The following is a 23,198-nucleotide window of genomic DNA, read 5'->3' on the forward strand; positions in this document are numbered from 1 at the left end:
CAAGGATATGTATTTTGTTTAAGAATTTGAACCTAACAGACAAAGTTCGGGATACCTTGAAGGAGAGCTTCGTGGAACATTGATATGTCCTACTCGACACGTGACTTGCCGTGAATAGTTTTGTCAACGCGGGGGCACTATGCACTCGTTTTCCCCACCCTTTTTCATAAATTTGAATATACTGCACTACATGTATTTCCGTGCGTTTGATTGGCCTTTGTATATACTTTGATACGAGTGATGTGAAACATACGCGTCATAGAAAAAATACACACAAAAAAAAACAAATGGTCTCAAACCGAATTGGGTCCGTTTCCTGTTTTTTGTGTACATCTTTGAAAGGCAGGCACACTAGTTAAATCAAAACAATTGGTTGCTTGTTCACCCCTTGAAAAAAATTACCATTTGGATGAAACGTGAATATATTCGACAAATGGAAAAAAAACAAATGAAGGAACTGCACTGGCATGAGAAGCTGACAATTTAGTGCAATTACCTTTATTGAAAAATTAAACACACTTTCTGTATAAATAGCTTTGTATAGCCATCTTTGTTCAAATGTGCTGGGAGCAGGCTAACAGCGACAGATGAGAAATAAAAGCAAAAAAAAAAAAAAAAGATGCAAAGCATCCAAAGGAGGAAGCTAATCAAGAAGCGAAGCTAACTGTGGTTAAAAGGCGAGGAGGCACAACTCAGCAAAACAAGAAAAGCACAATTTCATCATGGTGGCATCTGATGAATGAGACTGTCTGAAGCTGCCGTGACTTCCTCTCCCTCCGAATGACACGAACATCTTATTGAGGTTTTCCAGAAGTGCGTTGCCATGGCAAGTGTTATCCTCCTTGTCCCGAGTTGAAACGGGAGGAGGAGGCCACGGCTTCCTCCTGCTTCCCCCGAGGGAGTTGAATTAGTCTGCGACCTGGAAATGACCAAATGAAATGGTTGTCGCGGAAGGAGCGACGGGAAGAACACCGAGTGGTCGAAGTGAAACACCCTCTGGGGTGGAATCCCTCAGTAAAAGCAGGTCCACTTGCCGCCGTTCTAATGAAGACGCGGTGCCCTGTCACGCGCCGGATGGACGACGTCCTCTTCAAAAGTGCGTCATAGCGCACCGGTGGCTGGAAACAACAAAGTGCAATCGGGGGATTTTTTGTCCGCCCGTACCGACAAAGTGCAAACGTTGGCCAATACTTTTACACATTCGCTCCCCAACAAGATTAGCCACTCACGGGTGGCTTTTTTGGGGGTGTGCATGCTCTCCCTGTGCTTCTTTTGAGCTCCCCTTGCCAAAATGATCATTCGTCAGATACTGAAATGAAGACGATGGACAACATTGATCTGATCGATGTGAGCTGCTCCGATTTGTATATCCAAATATGTACATTACGGTATATACTTGTTAAAATATATGCGCGGGTGTTGATGGAACTTTCCATGGGTTGAAAATTTCACATTGAACTCTTATCATATGTACCGTATAGATGATATAAATATATCATTCATTCATCATCAGTATATACATAACGAAGGAAATGAAACGCCTGCTGTTAACGCATTCACTGCCAGACGATGTGCAAAAATGTGTCCACTCCAATGCCAGGACACACAGAAGATTGACTTTTAGGACTACATCAACATTCAATGCAGGAAAAAAAAAAAGTTAATTCCTAAGTTATGTGTCTGGAGTTATATGAGCTTGAAATGGGGGCGTATGTACAAAATACAATACAATACACATTGATTTATATGGTGCTTTAAAAACAGCTGAAGCTGCAACAAAGTGCTAACATGGAAAAATAATAATACATTTCATTTGTAAGCGCCTTTCAAAACTCTCAAGGTCACTTTTCAGTTACAGGATACGCTTTCCTGTGGATGAGCAGCGGCAGCCACACGCGCCAGCGTTCACTCAACCCAGAAGTAACTCAAATAGATAGAAAGCTAGCTAAAAGATAGCCAATAGATAGCTAATAGATAGCCAGCTAGCTAGCCATCTATACAGCTAGCTACTCAGCTAGATAGCTATATAAGTACGTATATGTAATAGCTAGCTAGCCAACCATCCTTGAGCTAATAGACAGCAAAAAGATAGCCAGCTAGATCACTTGCTAGTAGTAATGGATTGGATTTACCTTCCATTGTGTTACGTTTCGGTTTGCAACCAACGGGTGGCACTGTCGGGCAGGGAAATGTTGCCCCCTTGTGGAAGGGAAAACATTGCCAGAGGCCATGGCCAGTGCTTTTATGGCACCCAAGCATGACAAAACAAAAGCCGAAAAAAAATGGGAATGGCGCTCTACGTCATATCTTCAATTCCCGAATCAATTTGTGAATGGCAGTGAATGAGTTAATAGTAATAAATATAAATTTCAATTATAAGCGCCATAAAGGACAACCGACGTCTCCGGACAAGTTGTGTCCATAATTTGTAAAATGCCTTCAAATGACTTCTACTTAGGGTATTTTACAAAGATCCCGCCGCATATAGCTAGATTTTACATTTTACGACTCACGCTGAATATTCCGGAAGTCTTGTTTTTAAGTGGGTGACGAGTCCGTACGTGACGTCACTGAAGGAACGCCCCTGACCGAAAAAAAAGGACACATTGTAGCAGTCCTTCCATCACGTCAATGCATTTTGCTGTGCTTGTTTGGTCTGAAAACGACATGTTGCACCAAAAAGAGCAAGAAGAGGGCGACCAAGCTCCATATAAGGAATTTATCAGCCTGTGGAAACGGGCTGATTAATTCCTCACAGGGAGCTTAGTCGCCATTTTCTGCCTCTTTTCTGGGACGCGACATTGCAGTCCAGATGCCTCAAAATGACACGGAAGGACTTCTTTAATCGATTGCAAACATGTATGCTTTCCTCTTCAGAACTATTTGAATCATAGTCATAACTGGATGTGTAACAAGAAAGCATCTTCTCCCAATCTGAAGCCATTGTATGGATTCTCCAGCAATGCAAGACGTCTTGGCGTGACGTCACGAACTGGGGGCGGGACTTTCTGAAAATGCCCAATTCGCAGCTCAATTTTTTGCAAATTTTGGACACTTTAAATCATTTTTATTGGTGTTTTGCATTTGAATAAAAATATCCTACTGCGTGTTTTGGGTATTTTAGATGCTATAAAAGGTTTTTCTGATGTCAGTTAAGATACAAACAAGTGACGTCGGTTGTCCCTTAAGTTGGACAACCGGGAGGAATTCGGGTAGGAATCGGTCCGTTTCAATCTCAAGCCAGCAAAAATGGAGGTTCAACAGGCTCTGCTATCATCTACCAGAGTGCAGAAGGTCTGTCAACGGAGAGGTAACATGTAGGAAAGAACGGTCGTCACAAGATGAGGTGGACTTTGCGTGGAGTCCGCCGCTCCGGCTTTGTGACATTTCCAACGCAAAATGTCCTCCTTGCCTTTTTGTCTTCGATTGCCCGCTGGTCTCTCTCTCTCTCTCCCGTCCCGCTTAGCTATAGTGCGACGTTGAACTCAGTCACCAGAAAGTCCACAAAGTCCTTCTCTTTGGTCTTGAAGGCCTCGGCGATGAGGCGGGCGGCGTCTTTGTGCTCGCGGCCCCTCAGAGAAACCCCGTTCACCTCCAGGATCACCTGACCCACTTTCAGATGACCGCAGTTGTGAGCCGAACCGCCACGCTGGGTAACAAAAGAGAAAAACCAAAACGGTTATTGGACATAAATGAAAAGAGAAAATGAAAAATGACTCGATAGTGGATAGAAAGAGTGCTAGCTCACTAGTTAGCTTGATCGCAAGTTAGCTAGCTCGATTGCAAGCTAGCTAGCTCGATCGCTGGCTTGCGTGCTCGATTGCTGGCTAGCGAGCTCAATTGCAAGCAAGCTAGCTCAATCGCAAAGCAAGCTAGCTCATTCGCAAGCTAGCTAGCTCAATTCCAAGCAAGCTAGCTCAATCGCTGGCTTGCTTGCTCGATCGCTGGCTAGCTTGCTCGATCGCCGACTAGCTCGCTCGATCGCTGGCTAGCGAGCTCAATTGCAAGCTAGCTGGCGATTGAGCTAGCTAGCTAGTTTGATTGCAAGCTAGCTAGCTCGATCGCTGGCTTGCTTGCTCGATTACAAGCTATCGAGTTCGATTGTTGGCTTGCTTAATCGTTCGATCGCTGGCTATCTCGCTCAATCGCTGGCCAGCAAGCTCGATTGCAAGCTAGCTAGCTCAATCACAAGCTAGCCAGCTCAATCGCTAGCTATCTAGATTGATCGCAAGCTAGCTAGCTTGATCGCTGGCTTGCTTGCTTGCTGACTAGCCTGCTCGATCGCTGGCTAGTTTGCTGGCTAGCAAGCTCAATTGCAAGCTAGCTAGCTATCTCCTTCGCTACCTAGCTAGATTGTAAGCTCGGTTGCTAGCTATCTCGTTTACTTGCTAGCTCGATAGATGAGCATGGAATTTCACAAGTTTGATTTGCTTTCGCGGACCGAATAAAATGAGGTAGTGGGCCTGATTTGGCCCCTGGGCTTTGATTTGGACACCTGTGACCGTTCATAATAATTTCCCCTTCAGTAATTTTAGAAAATCACTGTAAAGTGTTCTTTTAATACGTTGAAATGTTCTTTTATTATTTTTGGGACGGTACTTTAGTTGAGTGTCCCGCTTCTGAAAGCCGTCTGTCACATCCTCGTCGACGCCAGGAGCGTGCCGTGCCCCTCCTCTCCTGTCTCTTCCTCCTCTGCTCTCCTGTCTCTTCCTCCTCTGCTCTCCTCCCCCTCCCATAAATGGGAGTCTGACACTTGATGTATTGAAGCGAACGCGACGTGTCAAGCGATGAAAAGATGGCTAAAAAGAATCCAAAATCCCCACTTGCAGACGGCTTGGGTCTGCTTTTGGCCTCCTTTGAAGCGGCCCCATCCAGACTTTGGCGCAGCGTGCTTAAACGTATCATCAAAATGCTCATTGCCAAAGCTGACGGTTCGCACTGCCTTGTCGCGCTCCACTCTCAAAAGACGCCACAAATATGGGCTGCGTTCAATCCCCTCGGGGGCAAACCGGGACGCCGGGGTCCGCAAATGACTTGATGTATTGTTTCCATCAGGTGTCAAAGTAGAGGCCCGTGGGCCAAATCTGGCCCACCACATCAATTTATTTGGCCTGCAGAAGCAGAAGCAGAAACTTGTGAAATTCCATGCTTTTCTATTGAGCTAGCTGGCGATCGAACTAGCTAGCGATAGAGCCATCTTTCTATTCAGATAAATGGCGACGTGTCGAAGTCAAGGCCTGGGGGCCAAATCTGGCCTGCCACATTATTTTATTCGGCCCACAAAAGCAAATCAAGCCTGTAAAATTCCATGCTTATCTATTGAGCGTGCTATGTAGCGATCAAGCTAGCAAGTGATTGAGCTCGCTAGCGATTTAGCTAGCTAGCGATGAAGCTAGCAAGCGATCGAGCCATCTTTCCATTCAGATAGATGGCTAATCCCTTACATCACAGGTGTCAAAGTCAAGGTCCAGGGGCCAAATCTGGCCTGCCACATTATTTTATACGGCCCACAAAAGCAAATCAAACTTGTGAAATTCCATGCTTATCTATCGGGCGTGCTATGTAGCGATCGAGCTAGCTAGCAATCAAGCTAGCTAACGATCGCACTAGCTATTTAGTGATTGCGCTATCTAGCAATCAAGTTAGCTAGTGATTGAGCTAGCTCTGGAGTGATTGAGCCACCTAGCGATCAAGCTAGCAAGCGATCGAGCAATCTTTGCATTCAGAGAGATGGCTAATCCCTTAAATAACTGGTGTCAAAGTCAAGGCCCAGGGGCCAAATCTGGCCTGCCACACTGTTTTATTTGGCCCACAAAAGCAAATCAGTTGTGAAATTCCATGATGATCTATTGAGCTAGCTATGTAGCAATCAAGCTAGGCAGTGATCGAGCAAGCTAGCAATCGAGCTAGCTCGCGATCGAGCTAGCTAGCAATCAAGCTATCTCCTGATCGAGCCGTCTTTCTATTCAGATAGCTGGCTAATCCCTTACATCACAGGTGTCCAATTCAAGGCCCAGGGGCCAAATGTGGCCTGCCACTTTATTTGATTTGGCTCAAAAAAGCAAATCAAATGTGTGAAATTCCATGCTCATCTATTTAGCTAGCTAGCTAGCAATCGAGCTAGCCATCATCATGTGATCAGAAGATTTACGTAGTGCGACATTTCGTATTCTTTTGAAGGGCTATTATACCTTATTCACCAAGCTTTCATTATTATTTTTTCATTATTATGCAAAATCTTGCTCTCGCTTGACCTTCTTTCTTCAGATGACATTTGTCTTCCCCCAGCCCGGTTATTCAAAGTATTTTTTCTTTTTTTTTTACATTTTTATCGAGAGTCTGCGCTCGCTCGCAGCAATCGCTCGACATCAGTCACAGTGATGGGAAGTTAGTAGTGATAACGCGCGCTTGGGGCTATTTGGAAAGATAACGGCTACGGTTGGGGGAGCCCAAGGTGCGCCTAAGGTGCGCAATATCAACTTGACTGCGTTGTACAATCGCAGCAGAATACAGTGAGACCTCAACTTACGAACTTAATTGCTTTCCAGACAGAGTGTGGAAGGCGAAAAGTGTGTATCTCAAAAAACAATTCCCATAGGTAACCATTAAAATGGGAATAATCCATTCGCGGGTTTCCATAAAATATACTTTTCAACTAAATAAGCCTTAAAACTACACACAACATACCTTATTCTATGTATAATAAATGTGCTATTGTATTGTAATGAAAGAAATACACTGCATTGTATCATAAAGTCACTTTATTTAAATTTGTGATGGTCATTGATGGCTTGATGGAATGGCGTTGGAGGTCAGAGGTCAGAGGGAATTGCTGTTTGGAAAGAGAGGCACATTACATGAGGACTGTAATTAAAGAAGTAAACCGTACTGTAAAATAAAGTTTTATTGACCTTTTTGATGGTCGTTGAGGACTGTTGGTAACTTAAGCTCTGGTGTGGCTTCTCTTCTTTGCTTCTTTGGAGACTCCTCATCCTTTTTGCTGATTAAAAACCTCTTAATTGACACCTGTTGCTTTCTGACTTGTAAGGTCTTACGAAGCTGAGGCATCACATTATCGTTCATCATGTTGATGATTGTCATAGCCACAGTCTTTTCTGGATGGAACTGGTCGGTAAAATCCTGCACATCATTCCACTTTGCCAACATTGCCTTTATGAGCTCACTTGATGCTGCAGCCATCTCCTCCTCCTCTTCCTCAGATGTTCTCGAACCCTCCGTTGCTGGCTTTAAAATCCTCAATAAGCGGTGAACTTCCAGGTTGGCGCATGACGATATCGGCGTGAATTAGCCGTGCTTTCTCGCATGAAATAGCTTTACTCACGCTGCCGTCGGATAGCTGCTTTTCGTGAATCCAAATTAACAGAAGTTTTTCAACTTCTTCGATTGCCCGAGACCGTCGCTTTGAGAGCACGGAAACACCTTTTGCAACAGACGCACCTTTGATGGCTTCTCTGTTCCGGAGAATGGTAGTAATGGTTGACTTAGCATAGCCGTGCTCGGCCACTAAATCACACAAACGCACAATTCAATTAGCTCCTTCTTCTCAGCGACGGTGATTTTATTTTGTGTCTTCTTGCGCTGAACACGAGCCTGTGGTGGGGTTTTTTTTCGGTCCCATAATAGTGAAATTATCAGCAAAAAGCACCAAGTAGTGCATTCAATGAGAGGGGGTGTGGAAAGTAGCGCCGGCTGGAGCGCTGTTCGGTCGTGTGCTTCCGCCAGATCCGAAGGTCGTGTGCTTTGGTGTTCTTCCGCCGAAGATTACTCCACCAGCCGTGGTGGGTGTGTATTATGAAAATACTTCTTATTATAAGGTTTAATTTTCATATATTTGACGTTTGTAAGACGAAAAGTTTGTAAGTTAAGGTGTTTGTAAGTTGAGGTCTCACTGTATAGTGCGTCGGGTCCCATCATCTGCTCCTCAAATAGAAGCCCTCCCCCGTCGGCCAGCCAGAAACAAAAAGAATGTTTTTCCTTTTTCCGGCCCGGAGACCTCAAAGCTGCCGCGTTCATCGTGGCTTGAAATAACGACGAAACGCTACGCGGCGATCGATCGGCGACGTCAGCGACATGAAGTCGCTTGTTAAGTAGAAATGGGAAGACCTTTTGCTTGACTTGTTTGAAGAGTGGAAATGAGTACATTTTGAGCAAATGGAGAAAGCGGAGGTTGAATAAATTAGCACGCTTTAAATGTTGCAGGTGTTTTTGGGAGCAGGCTGAGATGCCAAAGGAGCTGCAAAATCTTCTCATCTCGGTGTTAATGTGCATGGCCGGTTTGCATTTTCCAAGTCATGGACGATTTCAAATCTGCACTTCCATCCGTTGGCAGATTTTTCAAAGTGCTGATTTACAATCCTTTCATGCATCCCGTTGCAATCAGTACACCACTCCACCTACCCCCCCCCCACCCGCTTTTTTTTAACATTTCAATCACCAGCTCACTCGGAAAAAGTTGTGAGACGGCACTAAAGAGTTGCGAACGGCTGCCTGAGACGACGTCGGCCTTTAAATTGTCACTCTGTGTCCAAAAAGGTATATTTTATTCTCCTTGCTTGGTCGTCTGGCTGGCTGTTAGCTGGCTACCTGTTGGCTATCCATTAGCTAGCTGACTAGCTATTAGCTGTCGAGCTGGCTGGCTGTAAGATGTGTAGCTGGCTAGCTGTTGGCTATCGGGCTCTCTATTACCTATTTATTATCTATCTATCTATCTATTACAGTTACTTCCGGGTTGAGTGAACACTGGCGCGTGTGGCTCCCATAGAAAGACTTTATCCTGTGACTGTAAAGTGACCTTGAGTTTTGAAAGGTGCTGAGAAATGAAATGTATTATTATTTATTATTATAAAAAAGTTGAGCATGGTAGTCACGAGCAATCTTGATCAATGACATGAAATGGCCTTCTTGTCTATAAGCAAAAAAAAAAAAATCATTCTTACTTATTCCACAGGCGTCAAAGTCAAGGCAAAATCTGGCCCAGCACATCATTTTATTTTGCCTGCCAAAGCAAATCAAACTTTCCATGCTCATTTTTAGAGCTAGCTCGCGATCAAGCTCGCTAGCGATTGAGCAAGCTAGTGATCCAGCTAGCTAGCAATCCAGCTAGCTAGGGATCCAGCAAACTAGCAATTCAGCTAGCTAGCGAGACAGCTAGCTAGGGATCCAGCTAGCTAGCGATTCAGATAGCTAGCGATACAGATTGCTCCATGATGAAATTCCATGATACTTGCTGAAGTCTGAAGCAACATTTCAAATTGTGGTATATAGACCACAATAGCGGCCATTACTTTTGACTTCAAATTTGAACATTAGTAATTCCTAAATTTGTTATGCGCTCTAGATGTAATCCGTGCAAAGGATGAAACACGGCTGGGCTATTTTTGTAACCATATCACGTGCCCCCCCCCCATCCTCACCTGTATGGTGACAATCCGCGGCAACGGCTGTCGAGTGTTGGCTCCTCCTTCAATGGCGATGCCCAAAGTGCTGGCACTTTTGGTCACCCTGACGAGAGCCGAGGTGGGCTCCAAAAGCCCCGGCTAAAGTCGGGAAGAGAGAAATAGCGGTGAGGGTGTTGTTCAAAGATGTCGCCGCATCTGGGAAACTTTGAGCAAGTTGACAAATGATGGCCGCCTTTTCTTGGTTATTGCTGATCCTATTTTTTTAAGACGGATTGCACGGTTTTCTCCCAAGTTTGAATCTTCTGCCTTTCCGACCTTGCGCAACCATACATCCAGGCAATTGTTTTAAATTAAAAAACACACATTTAACGACACCACGACGGTGGATGACGTAAGAGATGGAAGCGGATTAAAAAAACATGGACGTAGCAATTCAAAAACATGAATGCAAAATAAAAGTCAACAGTGCAAAAAAAAAACAAAAAAAAAACATGAGGAAAGATGTTCCACGTGGACTTTGACGTCTACATTTATGAGAACTAACATTAACTCATTCACTGCCATTCCCGAATGGATTCGAGATTTGAAAATATGATGTAGAGCGCCATTCAACAATTTGTTTGGGTTTTGGTTTTTCTTACTTGGGTGCTGATAAAGCGCTGGCCAGATCTCCGGCAATGTTTGTTCCCTTCCACGACGAGGCAGCATTTGCCTTTTGTCCATGGTAGCGCTTTGTTACAGCATCAGCTGTTGTCAAATAATAATAATAATAATCCATTTCATTTCTAAGCGCCTTTCAAAATTCTCAAGGTCACTTTTCAGTCAGAGCATCGGTTTTTCTGCGGGTGAGCAGTGGCAGCCACATGCGCCAGCGTTCACTCAACCCGGAAGTAATTCAAATAGATAGAAAGCTAGCTAGCAGATAGCTCATAGATAGCCAGCTAGGCAGTTAGCTAACTGGCTAATTAGCCATATAAAAGCACTATAGAAACCAATGGGTATGGTTTGTATTTTGGACATTTGCCCTCGTTTTAAGGTCAGATAACTCCACACCCGTATAATTTAGGAATTAACTCTTTCTAATGCTGTATTGAATGTTGATATTGTCCTGAAAGTCAATATTGCGTGGGTCTTGGAATTGGAGTGACAATGACAAAAACCCTGGCACTGGAGTGGACTCCTATTGGCAGGGAATGAGTTAATTCCATGCCGCCGATGGAACATTTCATGCGTGGAGATTTGGCAGGGCCAACCTTCCCCCCCAAAACCAAATCCTTTTGGTTGTTGTTGAAATAGCCCCCCTGGCGAGTGCTTCCAGAGGCCCGGCCGGCGCTTCCATCGATGGCGTTTGGCGCACATCAATGAGGCGGAGGTGGAAGAGGAGCAGCGGGATCTTATTTTTAGCCCCTCCCACCATCGCTTGAAGTGGTCCTCACAAAGGTAGACGTCAAACGGCCGATGCGCTCGCTGGATCATTGATACGTTTGTTGGTTGAGCGATTGATTGGGAAGTCAAGACCCCCTCACCGGTTTGGTGGGGTTGCCGCCCCCGCCCCCCCGAGTGGCTGCAGGCTGTGGCGGGCATGCGGAGAGGGAGTTGGCGACGTGTGCCGACTCGGCTATATCCACGCCGCTGTCCTCGCTGAGGGTCTGGCCGCTGTCTGACAGCTGAGACAGGGCGCCACCTGATGGGAGGGGGAGCAGGCACACGGGAGGTCAGCTCTGGGTGGAGGGCGGACGGACGGACGGACGGACCACATTCATCTTCCATCTCAACGCTTGGATTACAATTCCTTTGATCTTGACGCGATTCTTTTGCAAAAACCTTTTTTGGGTGTTGGACGAAGGCAATCCAATCGTGCACCTCCGCATTGTGAGGCCCGCGCGCTAACCACACCACAACAAGCTACACGCTACACCCCAAAATTCAAAACAAAATCGTTTTTGCAGATCCATTAAAAATAAATACGATAAGAAATTAGATGTTTTGAGTAGGCTGCCTGGTTGTCGACACTTTATCGTTATTTATTTCATTATCTATCGATTGATGAATTGATCCATCTATTTATGTATCCAACATTGGATTTATTTCTTTGTGTTTGTTCATTGATATATTTGCAAATTTCCCCATTGTGGGACGATTAAAGCTTTTCTGATTCATATCTATCAGTTTATGTATTTATTTACATATGTATTCATTTTTTGATATATTTGTGGCTCCATCCCCCAATTTATTTATTTGTCTATTTATTTATGTATTCATTTATTTGTGTTTGTTCATTCATATATTTATCTGTTTATTTATTTCTCTATGCATTTACCTATGTATTTACATATGTATTTATTTATTTCAATATTTATTTGTCTATATATTTGTGTATTTATTCAATCATATGTTTATCTGTTTATTTAACTATGTATTTATCTATTTGTTTATTTAAGATATGTATTTATTTTTGGGGATATTTGTGGCTTCATTCACTTATTTATCTATTTGCTTATTTATTGATATGTTCTTATTTATTTATCTATTTGAGTGAACGCCGGCACATGTGGCTGCCGCCGCTCACCCACAGAAAAACGTATCCTGTGACTGTAAAGTGACCTTGAGAGTTTGGAAAGGCGCTTAGGAATGAAATGTATTTTTATTATTTATCTGTTTATTTATTTATTCCCATCCATATTTATTGATTGCTATATTTTTGGTTTGATGATTTGGGCATTTTTGGGCGCTGCGCTGATTTCGTTCCCCAAAACGATTTGGAGTTGATTTGGCGCGCAGGGCAAAAGTGGCGCGTTTTCTCTGCCCGACCGTCGTCTCACCTCTGGCTTGGGGCAGCGGCCGCACCTCATTGACGTCGGGCTCGCCGTTGGGCCTGTGAACCTCCACCGTCAACAAGCGCCGCTTGGAGCCCGCCGACCACGCCTTGGACTTGGCGGACGGCTTAAGGGGAAGAGACGGAGGAGGCGGTGCGGGCAGCGCGGGCGGAGGAGGCGGTGCGGGCAGCGTGGGCGGAGGAGGCGGTGCGGGCAGCGCGGGCGGAGGTGGCGCTGAAGAACTCGCCAGCGCCACTTTGGGGGAGCGGACCCTTGATTGGGCCGTTTTCGGGTCTCTCTTGGAAGGCGCCAAAAGTTCTGTCTTTGGGATGGCGGCGTTGTCCCGCCAAGGCGAGGCGGGATGCGGCCGAGGGGCGCTGGCTGGATTTCGGCGGCGCTCGGACGAGGGGCATTTCTTGGGATGCTCTCTTCCACTTTTGCGCCTCTGCGGCCCCGATGGGGGCGGAGGCTTGAAGGGAGGGGGGAGTCGGCCGGGGGGGAGTCGGCCGGGGGAGACCCAACGTCATCCTGGAGCCACAGGAGATTTTTCCATCATGATGGATGAGCCATGCGCAAAAGGACGTGCGTGTTGGTACGGCAACAAGGAATAAGGAAGAAGATGGAGATGTGAAAAATGACAATCAACAAAGAAGAAGAAGCAAATATGATTTGAGAAGGCGGCGAAAAGCTGTGCTCCCGATTAGCTTTTGTTTCATCCTCCTGTCGAGACGAGTGAGGTGGGCAAGGGACCCGAATTTCCAAGCGGCCCTTTGCTCACTATTTCCCATCCAATAAATCCAAAGTGCCAAGGCCATTTTTTGCCCGCATTGTACTTAGCGTTTCGTCTCGGCGGGCTGTTCTCAATTTGGGGAAGCCATTCGCATCTTTCATCCCTTCCACATCTTACAGACAAAGCGTACCTAAAATTAAGTCATTCGCAAATTGAAAATATGACATAGTGCGCCATTCTCCAATTTGTTCAGGTTTTGTTGTTTTTTTTTTTTTCAGGCTTGGGTGCTGATAAAGTGCTGGCCAGACCTCTGGCAATGTTTTTTTTCCTTCCACAAAGGGGCAGCATTTGCCTTTTTTCAAACTTAGCATTTTGTTCCAGCTTCAGCTATTGTTCAAGCGCTACATCAATCAATATGTATTGTATTTTGTACAGCTGCCCCCATTTCAAGGTCAGATAACTTCAGATAACTTGGGAATTAACTATTTTTTTCTGATGAAAAAAGACAGTATAAAGTTTGTAACGCTGCGTTGAATGTTGATGTCGTCCTATAAGTCAATATTCTGTAGATCCTGTAATTAGAGTGACAATGACAAAAACCCTGGCACTGGAGTGGACACTTTTTTGCACGTCTGGCAGTGAACGAGTTAAAGGACAACCGACAGCATTCTTTTGTTTCCTAACTGACATCAGAAAGACTTTTATAGCATTTAAAATACCAAAAACAAGCAGGCTGATATTTTTCATCAAATGCAAAACACCAATAAAAATGACTTAGTGTGCTAAATCGGCAACTAATTGAGCTGCGAATTGGGAATTTTCAGAAAGTCCCGCCCCCAGCTCGTGACATCTTGCCTTGCTTCAGAATCAAAACAATGGCTTCAGATTGGGAGAAGATGCTTTCTTGTTACTCATCCAGTTATGAAGATGATTCAAATAGTTCTGAAGAGGAAAGCATAAATGTTTGCAATCGATTAAAGAATTTATTCCGTGTCATTTTGAGGCATCTGGACTCTAATGTAGCGTCCCAGAAATTGCACAAGATGGCGCCCAAGCTCTGTTGGAAATGGGCTGACTTGTCTGCTGGGAATTTGTGTCAACGAGTATCAAATAGTTGTCTTGGTGCAACACACAACAATTCATCATTGCGTTATGTATGTGTTTTCCTTGTAATTTCGCCATCAACACGGATCAACATGAAGTTTTCAGACCAAACAAAGTACCGCAAAATACATTGAGTTACTACAGTGTGTCCTTTCTCGGTCAGGGGCGTTCCAGCTCGAAACCAACTCGAAAACAAGACTTCTTGAATATTCAGCGCGAGTCTTAAAATGTAAAATATAGCTATATGCTGTGGAATCTTTGTAAAATACGCTCAGTAGAAGTCATTTGAAGTGATTTTACAAATTATGGACACAACTTGTCCGGAGGCGTCGGTTGTCCTTTAAAAGGGTTGAACCCCGAAAATTTGCCATCAAGAATAATGACTGTTATTGTGGTTTAGATGGGACTTTAGCAGGCGTAACGGAATTTCACAAGTTGGATTTGCTTTCGCGGGCCGAATAAAATGATGTGGCGGGCCAGATTTGGCCCCCAGGCCTTGACTTGGACACCAGTACATTCAATTACGACAGGAACAAAAAAAAACTAAAAAAGATCAGCTTCATCCTTGCTTTGCTGCAAAAAGCGTAAAAAAAGCACCCAGGTGGCATTTCCTTCATTTCTACCATTTTAAAATGGGCACCGTGTCCACCATTTTTTTTTTTCGGGGGGCACTCACCAACGAGACGTCAGCCAGCAGCGTGTTCAGGCTGTCCAAGGGATCCGACCCATTTGTATCCTGCGTGCTGTCGTTCTACAAAACAATGCGGGAGAGCGAATGGATCAGTGCCAAGAACAAATGCAGACGTCAATCAGAAAAGGGAAAACATGCTTCCATTTGCACACGCACAAACACACGCGTACACGCACATCCGTGCCGAGCAGGGTTTGGTATCTCGCTGCAACTTGTCATGTGACACTTTCGCCAAGCAAATTTAGTTGGGACAGATCCCGTCCGCCCTTTATTGAACTCCGCCGCCAAATCCAAACGGAAACCCCGTCAAGTCCCCATTTGATGACTCGCGGCGGCGGCGCCGGGAGCACCCACGCACAATTCCACTTCAAGGATGCCGCCATCCCAAAAAGGAGCACGACTTTTAACGCATTCTCCGACATTCACCAAATCGAGTCGGGAATTGAAAAGCATGACGTGGAGCGCCATTCCCCATTTTGTTCAGGTTTTGCTTTTCCTTACTGGGGTGCCGATAAAGCGCTGACCATGGCCTCTGGCAGTGTTTTTTCCCCTCCAAAAGGGGGCCGCATTACCCTATTTCCCATGTACTAACATTTGTTTCAGCTTCAAACACTATATAAATCAATGTTTGTATTGTACAGTATTTTGGACATCCGCACTCATTTCAAGCTCAGATAACTCCAAACCCAATGATGAAAGGTGAAAGGTTTCTTACGCTGCATTGAATGTTTATGCAAGCTAGCTAGCTTTCAATCTATTTGAGTTACTTCGGGGTTGAGTGAACACTGACGCATGTGGCTGCCGCTGCTCACCCACAGACTCAAAACTTTATCCCGTGACTGTAAAATGACCTTGACAGTTTGAAAGGTGCTTAGAAATGAAATGTATTGTTATAATTATATTAATTATTATTATTATGCAGTCCTAAAAGGTAATATTATGTGGGTCCTGGAATTTGAGTGACAATGCCCAAAACCCTGGCACTGGATAAACACATTTTTTTGCACATCGTTTGGCAGTCAACGAGTGAAAGATGGCGTCTACGCAAGTGTCGTTTAAAATGAACATCATTGATATTTTTCATTGTTTATATTTGCGGCGGAGGCGAGGGCGCGGGGGGGGGGTGTCATAAAAAGCAAGCCAAAAAGCCAAACACAGCAGAAAAACCAAAATAACACCAGACTCAAAAAATGTCACATGGGACAATTTGGGCAAGACCTTTTTTTTCCCTTTGTGAACAAAATGGATTTCAATGAGGCCAAAAAGTTTGAAAATGCACCATTGATTGGGGGTGCGCCTTATACGCCGCAAAATAGCCTATTTGTTTTTTTTCCGGCTCCACGTCTGCCCGCGGGGGAGCCAACAAGCCGTCGCCAGCACGCGTGGGCCGGCGAGTCCTACCTCCTCCATCATCATATCTATCAGCCACAGCAGCCTTTCCTAACAGGGGGTGGGAATAGAAGGTGACGTTGGGCGTAGGAAAAAAACAAACATTTTCCAATGTTGTCGGAATGCTTTTGCGTTTACATGGACGGGAAACAAATGTCTCCCCCGCCCCGAGTCACATGATGGGGCAGTGCCACCTACCCGCGCGGAGCTCAGCGTGGCGCCGGCGGCCCAAGACGAGGCGAGAGCGTCGGGGTACGACACCACAGACGGAGAATCCGGCTGGACCTGGCTGGCCTTGAGAGCCTGGATCTCGCGGCGCAGCGCCAGAGCGTCGAAACGTTCCAAGTCCTGCGGGGCCACCAGGCCGCGCACTTCCGACAGCAGACAGAACTGTTGCGGCAGAGAGCAGCCCTTCACATTTGCGCTAAATGCTCCCGTCACGTGTAAAATGCGCTAAGTCGGTGGGACAGGCTTTTGCAAACATTTTGTGTGTGTGTGTGTGTGTGTGTGTTCACCTCGTCCAAATCATGCATGAGATGGGAACCAGTCGTGGTAGCATTTATTTATGATATTTGTTTTTTTCATAGCATTGACCTGTTCTGATTGGTCAATAGAGTAAAGAGTGTTCCAGGAGGGTTTTGTTTCTGTGACGCAAAAATAAAGCATCTCTTCTCTTCTTGGTTCATGTCGTTGTAAACAGGTGATCAAATGTTGAGAATCATTTCTTATGTATGTACTTATTTAATTGATCAATTAATGAATGAACTAATTAATCAAGCGATTATCTAATGAATCCATTAAATGCGTATTTCTATACTGGGGTATTCATGTATGTATGTATTTATTTACTCAATCGATTAATTGATCAACTAATTAATGACATGATTATTTAATTAATCAATTAATTGATCAACTAATTAAGCAAATGATTATTTAATTAATTAATTAAATGTGTATTTATATATTTATGTATCTATGTATTCATCTATTTATGTGTTTATCTATATATTTATGTATCTATTTATTTATCTACTTATCTATTTACAGTGAGACCTTGGTTTAGGAACCCCTTGGCTTACGAACTTTTCGGTTTACGAACGTTACATTGAGGAAAATTTTACCTTGACATACAAACTATTTTTCAGGATACACACAGAGCTGCCACAATGAGTGATGTGTGTTTGCGAACGAGCCCGTTCTCCTAACAACAAAATGGCAGCCGACTGTTTTTGTCCTCTATTCCCCGCCCCCAGTCTTCGGTTAAAGCCACGTGATTGGTCAAAAGCGCAGCAGTGGGGAATGAGGTTAAAGGCAGAGAGAGAGTGAGGCCGTTCTCCCCAAAACAAAATGGCGTCTTCGGTTAAAGCCACGTGATTGGCCAAGAACCCAGCAGATGGGGGGTGGGGGGGTTTAAACATTAAAGAGACAGGCAGAGAATGAGAGAGAGTGAGAAAACACACACACACACGAAAGGGAGACGACAGAGCTTGAAACAAAAAGTGTGAGAATAGTGAGAAAATGGATAGAAAACAGTAACAATATGTGGGATATTACACATGTCACACTTCTGTTCAGGCTCCGCACAAGTCATCTGTACACTTGATGCAAAAGCTATCCTCCCAGCTAAACAGAACATGGAATGGTTTCCTATGGAGGAGAAGGAGATCATTGAGAAACACGAACGAGGTGTGCGTTTGTGGCGTCACATGTGCACACCGCGGCTATCATGTAAATCTCAGCCTGACACATCTCTCACGCTGTGTGTCACTTCCCTGAGAGTAACATTCTTCAGTTCCACCATTGCCACCATCCTTCGCCTAAAAGCTTTACAGTGTAAAGCTTCAGCGACTCGTTGAAATGAAATGAAATTGGAGTGCCGCGAGCGGCGGCGCCGCCCCAGCTGTCAACTCGCACGTGACAATTTCGGCGTCATTAGCATTAGTCACGCGAAGTCACGCCTTTGTGTAAAGTTTACACAACACTGTAAAGCTTTTAGGCAAAGGATGGTGGCAATGGTGGAACTGAAGAATGTTACTCTCAGGGAAGTGACGCACAGCGTGAGAGATGTGTCAGGCTGAGATTCACATGACATCCGAGGTGTGCACATGTGACGCCACAAACGCACACCTCGTTCGTGTTTCTCACATCGACTAAATAACGCCCTTGTGTAAAGTTTACACAAAGGCGTTATTTAGTCGATGCTTTCACGTGACTAATGACACGTTTTATTCCGCGTCCGTGGAATCATCGGACTGGCGCCTTTTGTTGTCATAAAATCTCTGCCAGCACCTACGGGACTCGAAGTGAATGCAGATGACATCGAGGAGCTTGTTGCTGACCATAATGAGGTCATCAACACTGAGGATTTGATTTGTGCAGGCTTTTATTGAACACTTCCATCCAGAAAAGACTGGCTATGAGAATCATCAACATGATGAATGATAATGTGATGCCTCAGTTTCGTAAGACCTTACAAGTCAGAAAGCAACAGGTGTCAATTAAGATGACCATCACAAATGTAAATAAAGTGACTTTATCATACAGTGCAGTGTATTTCTTTCATTACAATACAATAGCACATTTATTATACATAGGATAAGGTAGGTTGTGTGTAGTTTTAAGGCTTATTTAGTTGAAAAGTATATTTTATGGAAACCTGGGAACTGATTATTCCCATTTTAATGGTTTCCTATGGAAGTTTTTTTGGGGGGATACACACTTTTGGCCTTACACACTCTGTCTGGGAACCAATTAAGTTCGTAAGCCAAGGTCCCACTGTATTTGTTTATCTATTTATGTATCAATTTAATTATTGATTTATTTATTCTATGTTTCGCTATTTGTCTATTTATCTATTTATTGATTTCTTTGTTTATTTAATTTTATGACGCAACATGAATTTTTCCTTTTTATTTATTTATTTTTTTTCCAGTATGGAAAACACTGGATTTTTTTCAAGGGGCAGACGTGTAGCGCTAAATATAGGACAAGGCCCCCGGAAAAAGCTTTCTCATCCCAACTTGACAAAGTGGCGTCAATTTATAATACTGACCCAAAAAAAAGTCGTGAAAGAACAAAAAAAAATTGAATCAAGCACATCAACAACGAATTGAGCAGCAGAGATTCATATCAAGAAAAAGAAAGAAAGAAGCGCATTAGCACGTGAGCACGTGGCTCACCTTGGCATGTGTATTGAGTAGTTGGAAAAGCGCCATGGCGAGCTGCTCCACGCCGACGTGTCCGTCCCGATACTCTTCCAAGTAGTATCCCAAGGTTTGCCGCTCCGACTCGGTCAGAAGGTGACGCGCTTGCTCTTCCAGCATCGCTCGGGACTGGTTGACCAGGCTGGACAAGGTCACCTGGGATCCTCCCGCCACACCCTTGGAAAAGCCGGCCTGAAAAGAGACCCGTGCTCGGTTTTTAGATTCAATACAAATACAATGGGGGGAGTGTGTGTGTGTGTGTTTAATCAGTGATGCATCTGTGTCTGAAAAGGGGCCAAATTGTAACATGAATAAGGCCGGATTGAACGAATAATAATAATACATTTGATTTCTAAGCGCCTTTCAAAACTCTCAAGGTCACTTTACAGTCACAGTTTTTTTTTCTGTGGGTGAGCAGCGGCAGCCACACGTGCCAGCATTCACTCAACCCGGAATACAGTGAAGCCTCGTTTACGTTCCAAAAATAGCCCGCGATAGGTGAAATCCGCGAAGTACAATGTAGTCAGCTTTTTTTTTTTTTTTGAAGGAGTATTTGTCACGGTTTTGCGAGGTGGTGATGGCGGGTGCGGATCCCAAAAAGCAGGCAGGAGGGAGCAGGAGGTTGTTTGACAAATTGTATTAAAATAAAGTCAGCAGGAACAAAATGTAAAACATCAAAATCATCTGAATGGAAAAAATACAAAGTATCAAAAGAAGACCAAAAGTAAAAGTCCGCCAAGGTTAAACAAACACGTACACAATGCATGCAGCAAACGAGCTGCAAACAAACAATGAACCGGCACCGGATGGTCTCGCCGGGTGTCCTTTTAAGTGTCAATGATTAAACGACCAACACCTGCGAGGCTGCAGGCAGGGCTGACGTCGCTACCCGCTGGTCGCCAATCTGATCGGGACGACCAGCACCTGTGGAGGTGCAGGCGGGGCCGACAGCGCCTCCCGTTGGTCGCCAACCAGATCATGACAGTATTTCTCCGAGAGAAGAACATTGTTATCGGTAGTTGTTAGCACTCTCTTTTTTGTCTTTCTTTTTTTTGACAATAGACAACAGCTCATGGAGCAAAATGCTCCATGGTCCATAAGCTGTCAAAGCCAGTGTGTTTGATTTTATTCTGCTTTTTCTGCAGTGTTGTTTGTAGTATTGTTTCTTTTACTTTGTTTGTTTGCATATTGCATTAATAAAAATAATAATAAACTTTTTATTTTCTCTATTCTCAAAAAAAAGAAAGACAAAAAGAGAAAGAGTGCCAACAACTACTGATGACAAAGTCAAAAGACTCCTTCAAAAAATAATAATAAAATAAAAAGTTGCACTGAAGCCGCGATAAGTGAACCACAAAGTAGCAAGGGATCACTGTAACTCAAATAGATCGAAAGCTAGCGAGATAGCAAATAGATAGCTAGCGAGATAGCAAGATAGATAGATAGATAGATAGATAGATAGATAGATAGATAGATAGATAGATAGATAGATAGATAGATAGATAGATAGATAGATAGATAGATAGATAGATAGATAGATAGATAGATAGATAGACAGCAAATAAATAGTGTTGGGGTAATTCGCTATACGAACACCTTTAAACATCTTTTTGCATCGTTTGTCTTTGTCTTGGACTTCCTGCGGTCCACAAGATTAAAATAACTTCTTCTGTTCAACACCTGGCTTCCTGCTGATTTCACCATCCCACTTCTAACACCCTGAGAAGCGATGAACTAGGAACGAACGATCACTTTTAACCCATCAGATAGCCAGCTAGGTAGCAAGCTAGATAGACAGCCAGATAGCTAGCGAATAGACAGCAAATAGATAGCTAACTAGGTAGCCAGCCAGATAGCCAAGCTCACTAGATTGCAATGTACACTAAACTGGTTGAAATAAAGCAAAATCCATCCATTGGTGCAATTTCATAATTGCAAATAAAAAAAACCATGATTTCACTAAAATTAGCGACTGTTAGCGCTAACATTGAAACCAGGGCGTATTCTTTGTGCCAACAAGAAACAATGTCCAAGCCAAGAGAAAACCAATATCAACAGGAAGAGTTGCACAATCGGTGTCCAAAGCCCACAAAACTGGATGAAGGACGAAACCACTCAAGTATTCATTATTAACGTTTGCTAAAGATGACAGAAAAAAACAACAACGAGAGTGTGTGACAAAGAGCTGTGAACAAGGCCCCAAATTTCTCCTGAATGCACAAATGAAGATAATCACAATCTCCAGCTTTGCTTTGTGAACTCAAGTACTGACTACGCAAACCACTCATTAGCATATTTTGTCCTCTTTTGAAGTCAAATAGAAATAGTTTGGGTCCACACAAAAATAAATTGGCCTCACTGTTTCAAAAAGAAGAAAAAAAAGGGCAAACGAAAAACTAGCTTTGGATTTTTTGAATCTTCTTTGGGGGCCTCTCAGTGGTACAGGAGTGGTCCATCGATGAGAAGGTTTCTTCAGCTGTCATCTGTACAAATTTGAAGGTGTCGGACGTTTCGCCTCCTATCCAAGAGGCTTCGTCAGCGAACTAAAGTCTGACTGGTCGTCTTTTATTCCTACTTTTTGATTTTAACCACCCTTTACAACACAAACTAGTAGCTGTGTCCAGCGCCGTCATGTCTGGACATTAGGGATAAATAAATAGGGCCGACACGACCAGTCAGACTTTAGTTGGCTGACGAAGCCTCTTGGATAGGAGGCGAAACGTCCGACACCTTCAAAAAAGTACAGATGACGGCTGAAGAAACCTTCTCATCTTCTTTTGGGGGTTTACGCAAATGAACCGTCCGGATAGATGGACAAAATGACAATGTTGTTGGATTGGAATTGTGTTGCGATGACACAAATATTCATTTGCCTCCAAAATATATGGTGCATATCAAACATAGAATTGGAAAACATCCTCACAAGAGTGAAACATGCAGGCTGGGGTTGCCAAGCTCCATCTCGCAATGACTGGGATTACCTGCTGTGATCAATGGATCCAATTTCAATCCAATCAAAATGCTTTTAAACTATTATTCTGAGGACATTGACATGCTATGATTCAAAATCCGGATATTTCTTTTGTTTTTACGGGATTACCAATGTCCCAAAAAAATCATTCAGAGTAGTGACTCCTTTCACAACAAGGGTGCCCATCAATTTGACGGCAGCGACTTCATTTTAGGTACATTGTGCCGCCGGGTTCCCATAGCAACCTGGCGCCAGCATTGAGAAATGCTTCTGGCCGCTACAAAAAAATACAAATAAAAATGGCTCGGCTGACAGAAGGCGAGCCGGAGTAAAAACATCCCTGTGACGCGGACGACAGGAACCATGTCGTGTGTAAAAGTAATACATAAATAAATAAATAACATCAAAGTCATGACGTCACACTCGAAATCGCTAAAATACCGACTTTATGCGGTTGTTGTTGAAAAGATTCCCCTTGGCCAAACAAAACAAAAACAGAAGAGTTGGCACGATGGTGTTTTATGTAGCGTCCTTGCATTTGACTTCCTCTTTTTTCAAAGTAAAAGGCAATAAAAGCATCTCCGTTCCACGCAGGACGAGCGCCTCACGGGACGATACTGGAGGCTGTCCGTCAACTGCTTGTCATTCTTTTCTAGGCGACATTAAAATAAAGGCCCCGAATTGGTTTTATTCTGCTACATATTAAAATGGACGACAGGCTCCAAATAGTCACATCAGTTGAGCGCAATGACAAATACAGTAAAGTCTCGTTATATCGATATCGGATATATCAATAGTCCCGGTTATATCGATATTTTTTCAGACTCCCTTGAATATCGATATAACGAGACTTTACTGTATTACAAAGTACAATA

General features: G+C 43.9%; 1 protein-coding gene across 1 annotated transcript in view; it reads right to left on the reverse strand.

The window, feature by feature from the left end:
• Nucleotides 1–494: 494 nt before the first annotated feature.
• whrna (whirlin a) overlaps nucleotides 495–23,198 on the reverse strand; it is a 48,941-nt gene continuing 26,237 nt past the window's right edge. The window contains 9 exon segments of the mRNA XM_089020729.1: nucleotides 495–3,649; nucleotides 9,435–9,557; nucleotides 10,946–11,103; nucleotides 12,242–12,710; nucleotides 12,713–12,763; nucleotides 14,746–14,820; nucleotides 16,162–16,200; nucleotides 16,348–16,539; nucleotides 19,329–19,544. Coding sequence (XP_088876855.1) covers nucleotides 3,467–3,649; nucleotides 9,435–9,557; nucleotides 10,946–11,103; nucleotides 12,242–12,710; nucleotides 12,713–12,763; nucleotides 14,746–14,820; nucleotides 16,162–16,200; nucleotides 16,348–16,539; nucleotides 19,329–19,544 — 1,506 coding nt within the window. The 3' untranslated portion in view covers nucleotides 495–3,466.

Source organism: Hippocampus bargibanti, linkage group LG18 (assembly GCF_051943395.1).
Source record: "Hippocampus bargibanti isolate YZ-2025 linkage group LG18, ASM5194339v1, whole genome shotgun sequence".
NCBI lineage: Eukaryota > Metazoa > Chordata > Actinopteri > Syngnathiformes > Syngnathidae > Hippocampus > Hippocampus bargibanti.